Raw genomic sequence first — 13256 nt, 5'->3', positions numbered from 1 at the left:
ATAGATCTGTGGGAGGCTGCCTGCCCATAAGCTGAGCATCCTCTCTCAGCTTTGAGTAAGGGGGTGCTGGTCTAGTATCACACACTTTACTCTATGCAATGGAGTGGCCCCCACCTTCACTCTGCAAAGAAGTTTGCTCTAGCCCTGGACTTGGGCATTACCCAGTGGGATTAGACAACTCCCTTTGAAACTGTATCTCCTGCCTTATTTGGTGAAGAACATTCTATTGAAACTCCTGTGTGTGTCCCTTATAAACATAAAGAGATTCTGGATGCATGCTCTCTTTTCTAGTGCTCTTTCCAGCATGGAAGCTGACCTTTAAGGTCACAGAGCAGTCCACCCTCCATGTGAAAATTTCTTTTGTGTCCTGGGCTTTTTCACCATTTTCTTAGTTTAATGTTGCAGCCAGCTCTTGTGAACCCAGTTCATCTCATCAGTGCAGGTGGCTGGCGAGATATAGCCTATAGTTTTCTATTATACTTTGTATACTTAAAAATTTGTAAGACGGTAGACCTTATATTGTGTTTTTTTACATGCAGAAATTATAATGATAAATAAAGAGAATGGGAGTAAAGTTTGGAGGTGATGAATATGTTTATAGTGTAGTTTATGGTGACTTCATGAGTATATATATCTCTGAACTCATCAACTTTTATATATTAAATATGTCCAATGTTTTGTATGTTACTCCTTCCTCAGTAAAGTGGTTTTATTTATTTATTATTATCTTCAATATTTTTAATTGTAGATGGTCACAATACCTTTATTTTGTTTATTTATTTTAATGTAGTGCTAGGGATCAAATACCAGTAACGTGCTTTTTTTTTTTTTTTTTTTTAAGATAATTCCACCACACAACCAGAACTGGCTTCATGAAAGAAGGTTTGATTCATGAGTAAATGCTAGGGAGTTCTAAATTAAAGAGACAAGACTCTAATTACCTTTAATACCAGCCCTGGGTCGGCTTCTCCTAGCTCCCGCCTCCAGCCACCTAAAGCGGTAGCAAGGTTTACTGAGGAATCGAGAGAGAGAGAGAGAGAGAGAGAGAGAGAGAGAGAGAGAGAGAGAAAGAACACCAGGGAGTGGACTTTTATTATGGAACAAAAAATTCAAGGGAAAATACCATCCAATGAAGATTAAGGAGGGGGAGCAGCATCCCAAGGTCAGGGGCGATAATTGGGTCTTTGGGCAGTGGCCAGGCATGCCTCTGCACTGACAAGCCCTTGAACCTGGAGAAGGGTGGGGAAAAGCTCTAACACAGCTGTGTCAAAGCGCCTATCATCCAGCCAGGAAGGTAACTCAAATCACGTGCAAGGATGGCCTCCCACAGATAATCTATTTTATTTATTTTTTTTCAATGAACTTTTATTTTATTTATATGCAGTGCCAAGAATTGATCCCAGTTCCTCACACATGCTAGGCAAGAACTCTACCACTGAGCTACAACTCCAGCCCAGCAAAGTGGTCTTAATGTACAAAATAAAACATATTTTTTTATTTTCCTTTTGATTTCTTTTTTGACCTATGGGTAATTTAGAAGTCTCTCAATATTTGGAGTTTCAGGAGATATTTCCATTATTGATTTTTAATTTTGTACTGGCCTGAGAATATACTTTGAAGACTTAAAGTTTAAATTTACTGCTCCTTTTATTATGGCCTAGAATATAGCTTACATTGATAATATTTTCCACATACATATAAAAATATTTTCTGTTTTTTTAGAGTGGAGTGTTTGGTAAGTTTACCTAGGTCAACCTGGATAATAGTATTATTTTTCATATTTTTTTTCTGTCCCTCCTGTCTCTACTCTTTCAGGGCTCCAATTACTTCAACACACCTCTCTCACTACTAGATAGGTCATCCAGACATAATCTAAGTAAAGATTCCTCAGACCTAAAAAATACTATTAACCAAATGGACCTAATAGACATCTGTAGAATATTTCATCCATCAATTACAGAATTTAACTTCCTCTCAGCAGTGCATGGAACATTTTCTAAAATATGTGACATTTTAGGTCATGAAGCAAATCTTAGCAAATATGAAAAATATATAGATAATACCTTGCATCCTAATGGAACATAATGGAGTGAAATTAGAAATCAATGACCAGATGAACTATGAGGATCCAGAAAACATAAACAGATTAATATCAAGTAATGAAATTGAAGTAACTATCAAAAGCCTTTCAACAAAGAAAAATCCAGGACCAGATGGAGTAATAGCTGAGTTCTATCAAACCTTTAAAGAAGAATTAGTACCAGTCTTCCTCAAATTATTCCATGAAATTGAAAAGGAGGGAATCACTGCCAAATTCATTCTATGAGACCAGTATCACCCTGACTAGACAAACACACATCAAGGAAGGAAAACTTCAGGCTGACATCCTTGATGAACACAGATGCAAAAAATTCTTAAGAAAATATTGGGAATCTGGGTGTGGTGGTGCAGGCCTGTAATCCCAGCGGCTCTGGAGACAGGAGAATAGTGACTTCAAAGCCAGCTTCAGTAACAGTGAGGTGCTTAGCAGCTCAGTGAGACCCTGTCTCTAAATAAAATACAAAATAGGGCTGGACATGTGGCTCAGTGTCCAAGTGTCCCTGAGTTCAATCCCCAGTCCCTCCTGCCCCCCCAAAAAATATTTTGGAAAACTGGATACAAAAACATATTACAAAGAAAGTACACTACAATCAAGGGAGTTTCATTCCAGGGCTGAGAGGTTGTTCAATATATGCAAATCAATAGATGTAATTTACCACATAATAGACTTAAGGATAAGAATCACATGATTATCTCAATAAATGCAGAATAATCATTTGACAAAGTACAATACATATCAATGTTTAAAACATTAGAGAAAGTAGGGATAGAAGGAACTTACCTCAACATTGTAAAGGCTATACATGACAAATCCAAAGGCAATATCACACTGAATGGAGAAAAACAGAAAGCATTTCCTCTGAAAACAGGAATAAGACAAAGATGTCCACTATCACCATTCCTATTCAACACAGTTCTTAAAACTCTAGCCAGAGCAATCAGGCAAGAAAAGGAAATTAAAGAAATACAAAAAGGAAAAGGAGCTCAAATGATCTGTGCTAGCTATTGACATGATCATATATTTAGAAGACCCCAAAAACTCCAACACAAGACTTCTAGAGCTGATAAAATTTTAGTAAAGTATCAGGATCCAAAATTAACGTATATAAATCAATCACTTTCCTATACTTCAATATAAATCAATCACTTTCCTATACATCAATAAGGAACCACTATAAAAGAAACAATAACCTGAAAAAAGTGGGACTAAATATCATGAAGGATGTCAGGGACCTTTGCAATGAAAACTATAGAATGCTAAAGAAAGAGATTGAAGAGGACCTTAGAAGATGGAAAGATGTCCCATGGATAGGCAGAATTAATATTATTAAGATGACAATATCACCAAAACCATAATAGAGATTCAATCCAATTTCCATCAAAATACCAATGACATTCTTAACAGATCTAGAAAAAACAATTCTAAAATTCATTTGGAAAAATAAGAGACCCAAAATAGCCATTCCTAAGCAAAAAAAAAAAAAAAAAAAAAAAGATGCTGGAGACATCACAATACCAGACCTCAAAATATGCTACAGAGCTATAATAACAAAACAGTATGACACTGGCACCAAAACAGATTTAAGAACAATGAAATAGAATAGAAGATAGAGAGGCAAATCCACATTAATACAATTATCTGATACTAGATGAAGGTACCAAATACATTAATTGGAGAGAAGATAGCCTTTTTAACAAATGGTTTTGGAGTTACTGGAAGTCCATATGTAGAAAAATGAAAGCTAACCTCTATCTCTCATCCTGAAAAGGTCAACTCAAAGTGGATCAAAGACCTAGGAATTAGACTGGAAACTCTGCAACTCCTAGAAAATGTAGGCCCAACAGTCGAACATGTTAGCACAGGAACTGACTTCCTTAACAAGACTCCTTAAGCAAAAGACATAAAACCAAAAAATCAATAAATGGGATGGCATAAAAATGAAGAAATTTTTGTATGGCAAAGAAAACAAGTGAGTGAAGAGAAATCTTGCATAATGGGAGATTTTTGCCACCTGTTATTCAGACAGGGCATCAATATCCATAATATATAAAGAACTCAAAAATCTTGACACCCAAACCTCCTCAAATAGCTCAATTAAAAATGAGCAAAATAACTAAAGACACTTCTCAAAAGAAGAAATACAATTGGACAACAAACATGTAAAAAATGTTCAATATCTCTAGCAGTAAGGGAAATGCAAACCAAGACTGCATTGAGATTTTATCTCACCCCAGTCAGAATAGCAATTATCAAGAGTACAAATAATAATAAGTGTTGACAAGGATATGGGGAAAAGGTACACTTATACATTGTTGGTAGGACTGAAAATTAGTGCAACTACTCTGGAAGGCCATATGGAGATTTCTCACAAAACTAGGAATGGTCTCAGCAAAAGAAGCAATCAATGAGGTGAACAGAGAGCCTACATTTTGGGATCAAGTTTTTGCCACATGCACGTCAGATAGAGTTCTAATCTCCAGGATATATAAAGAACTCAAATACTCAACACCTAAAAACCAAACAACCCAATCAATAAATGGACTAAGGAGCTAAACAGACACTTCTTAGAAGAAGATATATAACTGATCAACAAATATGTGAAAAAATATTCAACATCTCTAGTAATTAGAGAAGTGCAAATCAAACTATTCTAAGATTTCATCTTATGCCGGTCAGAATGGCAGTTATCAAGAATACAAACAACAATAAGTACTGGTGAGGATGTGGGGGGAAAGGCACACTCATACATTGCTGGTAGGACTGCAAATTGGTGCAACCAATCTGGAAAGCAGTATGGAAATTCCTTAGAAAACTTGGACTGGAACAACCATTTGCGTAGAGGAAAGTGAGGACTGGGGTGGGGCTGTGGGGATGAGAAGGATGGTAGAAACAGACAGACATTATTACCTTATATACATGTGTATACTGGAGTGACTACCATGTACAGTCAGAGGAGTGAGAAGTTGTGCTCCATTTGTGTACAATATGTCAAAATTCATTCTACTGTCCCACTCCTTGGTCAATACTCAAAGGACTTAAAATCAGCATACTATAGTAACACAGCCACATCAATGTTCATAGCAACTCAATTCACCATAGCTAAACTGTGGAACCAACCTAGATGCCCTTCAATAGATGAATGGATAAAGAAACTGTGTTATATATACACAATAGAATATTACTCAGCATTAAAAGAGAATAAAATTATGGCAATTGCAAGTAAATGGATGGAGTTGGAGAATATAATGCTAAGTGAAGTAAGTCAATCCCCAAAAACCAAAGGCCATATTCTCTCTGATAAGTGGATAATGATCCTTAATGGGGGGACATGGGGAAATTGGAGAAACTTTGGGCAAAGGGGAGGGAGGGAGGGGAGGGGTCAAGGCGGCAGGAAAGATGGTGGAATGAGATGGACATCATTACCCTAGATACCTGTATGACTGCACATATGGTGCAATGCTATATTGTGTACAATCAGAGAAATGAAAAGTTGTGCTTGCTGTAATTGTGTACAATGAATCAAAATGCATTTTGCTGTCATATATACCTAAGAAGAATAAATAAATAAATAAATAAATAACCCAAAGAAAAAAATTGAAAAGTAAAGCAAAAAACAAAAACAAACAAGCAAAAAAAAATGTAGGAATGGAACCATCATATGACTCTCACTCTTTGGTATATATCTGAAGGATCTAAAGTCAGCATGCTGTATGGATATAGCCACATCAGTGTTTGGTAGAAACACAATTCATAACAATCAAGCTATGGAACCAACGAAGGTGTCCTTCAAAAGATGAATGGACAAAGAAAATGTGATATATATCCATCTGTAGCCAATGGAGTATTAGTCATAAAGGAGATTGAAATTATAGTATTTGCTGGTAAATGGATGGAACTGGAGACCTTCATGCTAAGTGAATTAAGCCAGACTCATAAAGCTAAAGATTGAATGTTTTCTCTGATTTGTGAAAGCTGACCCAAAATAAGAGGGGAAAAAGAGAAAAAAGATAAAGGGAAAATGATTTCATAAAAATAGAAGAAAGATAGGTGGAATAGATAAAGGGGGCTGAGGGGGAGGGAGAAGGAACATGATAAGGGAAGAACAGCAGAGTGAATCTGACCTAACTTTCACATATATGAATATATGTGAAATACATATATGAATATACCACATATGTGAATATACCACAGTGAATCTCATCATAATGTATATCCACAAGACACTAACTATAAAAAAACACAAAATTCAATAGCAGAAAGATCTGTAGAGTAGAGGATAGGGAAGATGGAGGGAGGAGGGAAGGGAAAGGGGGAAATACTAGGGACTGAATTAGAACAAATTATATTTCATGCTTTTATAAGTATGTGAAAATGAATCCTAATGTTATATATAACTAAAAGAACAAAAAAATTCAAAAAATTTTGTTTCATGTCACTTGCATGGGCATTGATTAATACAAATCCTTAACACAAGCTGACATATTTGTATCTGTAAATCTTAAGGAGGAAAGGACCCCTCATGCTTGTTAATCACTATGTAATCAATTCAGTGCATGGAACACACCAAGTGCTCATACAATATTTGTCAAACAAATGAATGAATCATATAAATGCTATAGCTGCCTTAATTTAATGCTAATTATATTCTTGCATAAAGGAAGGTACCAGATAAAAGTAATAGTAATAGATAAAAGTAATTGAAGAAATGATAATACATTTCATCTACTTAAACAACGAGCCACAATATGGAGTCAAGGTAAGCTCAGTGAAGCAAGACATTTTGATACCTGAGTTGAGAAAAGAGAAACAATAGCTCAAATATGCTTATGATGAATACTGGGCTGTGCCTCAGTGGTAGAGTGCTTGCCTAGCATGTGTGGGGCACTGGGTTCAAACCTTAGCACCACATAAAAATGAAATAGATTATGTGTGTCCATCTAAAACTAAGGAAGAAAACTCCAAAATATCCTTATGACAAGAGGAGGGCAGGGAGTGAATGAAACATGGGAGTAAATGCAATGTAGGGAAATGCACTTTTCTTTTTATTTGTCCATGTAAATGACATGTTATTTAATGTACTTTATAAGAATTGGAGTACCAATAAGACTGAGGGTGGAAATTACCTGCTATCATTTGTATAATATATTACATGGGAAAAGACAGAAAAGTGGCCATTGTGCAAAAAGATACTCAGACTGTCTTCTGAAAAGGGTAGCATGGAAAGAGGCTACAGAGATCTGGATTCTGTAATGAATACATTATTATAAAATATCCTGGCATGTTTTTTTATGATCCTCTGCTATAACTGATTTTTAAAAAATTTGTTCTAATTAGTTATTCATAAAAGTATAATGCATTTTTACATATTGTACACAAATGCAGTACAATTTCTCATCCCTCTGACAGTACATGGTGCAGAGTCACTCCAGTATATACGTGTATATAAGGTAATAATGTCTGTCTCATTCTACCATCCTTCTCATCTTCACAGCCCCACCCCACCCCTCACTGGCCTCTACACAAACACCAAATTTCCTTCATTCTTCCAGACCCACCTGTCCCAGTATGGATCAGCATCCACTTATCAGAGAAAATATTTGGCTTTGTTTTTTTTTTGGGGGGGGGATTGGCTTATTTCACATAGCATGATATTCTCTAGTTACAACTATTTACCTGAAAATCCATAATTTCATTCTTATTTAAGGATGAGTAATATTCCATTGTGTTTATATACCACATTTTCCTGACATGTTATATTTATGTAGTAATATTTATTCCTGGAGAATCACCAAGTGTTAGTGTGGGAATTAACTTCCTTCATTTCTTAAATTCTTTTCTGTGTAAAGATATTCAGGAAGACCCTTAAAAGGGCATACTGGGTAAGGGAGACTCGATCTTTCTCAAAAATTGTCTTCTCAAAAGGGTAGCATGGAAAGGGGCTACAGAGATCTGGGTTCTGTAATGAATAAAACAAGTCAGGGAGTGTAGCAATAGTTACTCTGCATTGTTAATTGGCCCCTAGAGAGGGTATTCCCATGCTATCTTCAGAGCCAGAGTCCCAGAATTATCAAGGTCCCCCAACCCTGCAAAACAAACTTCAAGTACAGAACTCTGGGATTATCACCTCAGTGCACACAGCACAGAGTAATTGGTATCTTGGGTAAAGGTGCCCAGAAGAGATCCGGGGTGTGTTCTGGTGGGAATTCTTGATGCCACCAGGGATTCAGATCTCTATTCACTTCTGCTGACATCATAGGTCCTGAGGACCAGGGGCTATTTCATCTCTCATGGAGTATGCTCCTCTTTTCTCATGAATGACTCATGTCAGGCCAAGTCTGGCCTCTTCTAACCCTTGTGATTACTGTTGAGGAAACATCTGTGCAGTCCAGAAGGAGCTTAGTAACTGCATAATATATATATGTTTGGATGTTACTAAGTAGGGAATGAAGGTAAAGCTAGAAAGAGAGTACCTTAGTGTTTCCAAACCACAGAGACTGCAAAATGGATTTTTGTTGGACTCTGGGAGCATTGAAGATTAAGCTGGTATTATGTTTAGCATCTTACTCAGGTAACATGAATGGCCATTCCTATTTCCCAGGCTCTCAATCTGGTAATGAAAGGTAGTTCAAATATATGTTCAGGGACAGAGGAAACATATATACCATACCAAGTTCCAACCAGGAGGGGCCAAATGCATTCAGTTACTTAATCTGTCCTGCTGTGGGCTCATGTGGCTCAAAATATGAGCACAGATATTGAGAGGGTCACAGAACCCCATATCCTATTGTTTCTGTGATGCTCCATCACTAGGGTAATTAGTTCAAATCATGATGACTGTGCTGGACCAATGTCCTCTCTGGTATTCTACTAGGAGATGGCAATTTCCAGGGTTAGAGGAGGAATCTGAGGAATACTTCAGCAAGTGCTTGTGTGGAAGACCAATAGCCAAAATGTGGCTGGGAGGACTGTTCTTCCTTCTCCATTTCACTTCTGTGCTTATTCTGTCTACATACCTCTGCAGAGGAAATGCCAGGTAAAATAGTGCTGGAGCTTGAGGTTTTATTAGAAACTAGAGCACTGTGAGATTATCCTTTAAATCGAGGGAGACATTTGGTTAGCCCATGAGGATGCTTCCTGAGAAGGCACAAAACAAAACAAAACAAAACATTGAACCAAAAAAAAAAGTAATTTAAGGGCCATAAGTAAGATTGGAAAATTATTAAGCGGGTTACCTAAGGGAGGAAGAGGAATAGAGTCAGATGGTGGAAAACTTGTACTATGGAGGTTTACAGATATGCTTAGAAACTAATGAGGAAAGAGAGATATGTATGGATAATTAGGTAGAAAGGATGTTTGTAGACCATCTTGACTCGGTTGGAGTAATCAGGGGGAGCAGTGTTGAAATTATTCTCTTAGTCCACAGAAGCTGAGTGTGAAATATGACATGACTGCCACAAAAATCCTACAGTGACTCTAGGGCACAGGAAAAATGAATGTGAGCTCTTTATTTCCTGGAAAAAATTGATATTTGATCAGAATGCATTCAGTCCTGTGTTTTTTGATTTTATTTTTTAAGTTTTTTTAATACTCACATATTTTTAATTATTTGTGTTCACTCTTATGAGTGTCATGATCCTCACAAGTCTACCTAGAGCATAGGTATTGTTGCTTTGTTTTGTGTCAACACAGCATCCATTCACATTTTTAAAAATTATAATCAATAGTCAAATAAAGACAACATAAAATATCCCTTTACCTGGTCCAATATGAGTATTCTATCATCTTCTTTTTCCAAGAAGAGTATATAAAATATACAACCCTTTCCTCATTTAGTGGAAAAAATCCTTTTTTTTGTATTTTGTGTGAAATTTATTCTATTCCTACTGATTCATACTCCTCCTTGTATATCTAGTTATTGAAATACTGAAATATGATATTAGGTTTTATTAATTCCTCTTATGTTTGATTAGACGATGAAAATGAAATAAACACTTGACTTATATAATATTAATGGATAATATTCTTATCAGAATTAGGAAGAAATGCACAAACTATGGTGGTTTGTGTTCCTGAGATCATTATTGGTGTTTATAACTATCCTATCTCACTTCCCAGTCCATATTTCCTTGGTTCATAGGTAGTCATTGTTTCTGGTCTGGTAGGGTGACCCAAATCTTCCTTTCTGAAGGATGTGAGCCCTTAACAGCATGATCTGACTTGGGCTTTAGTTTTCTATTGCTCTGCATTACAGGACCTGGGAGTTTGAAGAGGAACTTTAGAAAATTTCCCGATTTCACACTTGCTCTACCTCCTCCGTATTGTGTAGTTGTAACAACTCAGTTTCCCCTTCCTAGTCAGAATCAATCACTCCATGCCATAGGGTGAACTTCTTCACCTGCTGATTCAGTTATAATGAGGATCCTAAAGTAGCAGCAGGGCAATCTCCACTCTCAGAAAATGGAATCACAAAATAAAAAACAAAAACAAAACAAAACAAAACAAAACAAAAAAACCCACAAGTGTCCATTTTATGTTAAAAGTAGTCCAATACTATCAAGGTGCTATCAACTCAGGTTGGTCTTTGCTGTTGGCAGTGGGTATTCAGCAGTTGCTTCAGGCAGATTTGCCTTGGTGAGTGTAAATCCACTCTGCTGAATCCAGGGATAATCTTTACCCCTGCTGCCATGCCTGGTTTGTTCATAGTTCTATTGGGCAGATTCCAGAACTGAGTGAGGAAATGGCTGATAGCTAAAGAATGGGTAAATACTTTTTTGGATAAGATGATCTATTTTGTGGGTAGGAGTAATGAGGATTTCTTTCTTGTTTCCACATGAATATTCTGAATATATATTAATCAGATAATTTTGAAGTTCTAGGAGACAAAAGGGTCACATGTTTCAGAAGAATGACTGTCTCCCATAGGCGGAATAAAGAACTGTGGATTTTTGCCTGGAGAAAGGGATAAAATTTGCCTTCATGCTGGATGTATTGTATTTTTTAGGCAGGTAAGTGTTGTATTTGGAGATTAACCTGACTGAAGGAGATGTGTATGTGTTTCAAATTGACAGAAGATGGACTGCTGTGAATTTGTGATGTGTGAGGTTGGCTAGGATGAACTACATCTCACCAAATTCCCTCTAATTCATCTTTTCTGTTTAAGGTGGGTCTTAGAGGAGCTTCCTGGGAGATTAGAGGGCAGAAGGGAAGCAGCCATCCTGTAGTACTAATATGTTGTTGCTGGTCTGCTCGCTCACACCTCACTGGCACGGAGCAGTGGCTGGGCCTGCAGTTGCTCTACCTTCCCCAGGATTCTCCTTTAGGCTCTTTGAATTCTGGGCTAGGGGTGTGCATTCAGCTTCATTAGAAGTCTGACCTAAATTTTCCATGTGCCTATATGAACATACCATATGGATCTCATCTGGATGTATAACCACAAGTAACTAATAAAGAAATATAAATCAATAACAGGTCAGTAGAGTAGAGGGAAGGGAACAGAGGATGGGAGGAGGAGAGAGAAAGGGGAAGTACTGGGGACTGAATTAAAGCAAATTATATTTTATGCTTTAGAATTATGTCAAAACAAACCGAAATATTTTGTATAACTAAAAACAGTCAATAAAAAAGAATCCCAGCCACTGATTCCATTGGCAAGCACACCTGACATTTTTTTTGTCTTCCTTTGTGGGGTTACAGCTCATGCTTTCAGATTTAGTCTGCCTCTTGTCTGCCCTGCTTTATGCTATCTTCCCTTTCTACTGTTTGTTTTGAAAAAAAAGGATATTTCAATAATTTCAGGTGCTGGATAATTACCTATAGGAATAAAAAACTCTCCACAAATGTTTTCTTGGATCAAAGTGCTTATTGTCGTGTATGAAGGATCCCATATTTCGGGCATCAAAATTTGTCTCTACTCCCTGTTTCCCCAGGGGCTGAGAAGGGACCATGTGGCTGAGGAATCAGACGTCTCTGGCAGACTTCATCCTTGAAGGGCTCTTCAATGACTCCCCGACCCACCTTTTCCTTTTCTGCCTGACCATGATGGTCTTCCTCGTTGCACTGAGTGGCAACACCCTCACCATCCTCCTCATCTGTGTGGATCATGGGCTTCACACCCCCATGTACTTCCTGCTCAGCCAGCTCTCCCTCATGGACCTGATGCACGTCTGCACAACCATCCCCAAGATGGCTACCAACTACCTGTCTGGCAGCAAGTCCATCTCCTTCCTGGGCTGTGCCACCCAGCACTTCCTCTATTTGTCTCTGGGTGGCGCTGAGTGTCTTCTGCTAGCTCTCATGTCCTATGACAGGTATGTTGCCATTTGTCATCCTCTGCGTTACACTGTGCTCATGAGCAGGAAGGTGGGACTGATGATGGCCCTCACCTCATGGTTGGGGGCATCTCTGAACTCCCTAATTCACACAGTCATCTTGATACACTTTCCCTTCTGTGGATCTCGGAAAATACACCACTTCTACTGTGAATATCCAGCTGTCATGAAGTTGGTATGTGTTGACGTCACTGTCTATGAGACCACAGCGTACATCAGCACCATAGTGCTTCTCCTCCTCCCCATCATCCTGGTTTCTACATCCTATGGCTTCATCCTGCACAGTGTCATTAAGATGCGTTCAGCTGGGAGTAAGAGAAATGCCTTTGCCACTTGTAGCTCCCACCTCACTGTGGTCTCTCTCTGGTTTGGGGCCTGCATCTTCTCATACATGAGAACCAGGTCCCAGCGCACTCCACTGCAAGACAAAGTTGGTTCTGTGTTCTATAGCATCATTACTCCCACTCTGAATCCTCTGATTTATACTCTCCGGAATAAGGATGTAGCTAAGGCTCTGAGGAGAGTGTTGAGGAGAGATTTTATCTCCCAATGACTATACCTGTGTTTGTCCCAAATGTAGATGTTTTTCTGAGTAAATCTCTAAGAATTTTCAAGAGTCCAGATACCTGATGTTCTCTGACTACTCCAAGAATAAAGTGGTTTATGACTAACTTCACTATTATAACTTAGTCACAGGAAATCAAACAGCATTGCGTATGTGTCTATAGTCATTCAGATTATTAGAGAAATATCTTTACAAACCCCATTAAAAGAAGACATATAATGGTCAGAGACAATGTAAAAATATTAAGATAAATATGTAAGGA

The 13256-nt window shown here is 37.8% G+C and overlaps 1 protein-coding gene across 1 annotated transcript; it reads left to right on the top strand.

The window, feature by feature from the left end:
• The first annotated feature begins 12043 nt into the window (after positions 1 to 12043).
• Positions 12044 to 12982, top strand: LOC143384945 (olfactory receptor 2AE1-like). The gene has a single exon (XM_076840112.1). The coding sequence runs from the start codon at positions 12044 to 12046 to the stop codon at positions 12980 to 12982; it is 939 nt and encodes a 312-aa protein (XP_076696227.1).
• Positions 12983 to 13256: the final 274 nt, after the last annotated feature.

The sequence above is a fragment of the Callospermophilus lateralis genome, chromosome 19 (assembly GCF_048772815.1).
Source record: "Callospermophilus lateralis isolate mCalLat2 chromosome 19, mCalLat2.hap1, whole genome shotgun sequence".
Lineage (NCBI taxonomy): Eukaryota > Metazoa > Chordata > Mammalia > Rodentia > Sciuridae > Callospermophilus > Callospermophilus lateralis.
Note: the sequence above shows the minus strand (reverse complement) of the source record. Positions and strands in the feature narration are given on the sequence as shown.

Coding starts and splice junctions, on each gene's coding strand:
- LOC143384945 (XM_076840112.1), top strand. CDS start 12,044: ATGTGGCTGAGGAATCAGACGTCTCTGGCAGACTTCATCCTTGAAGGG.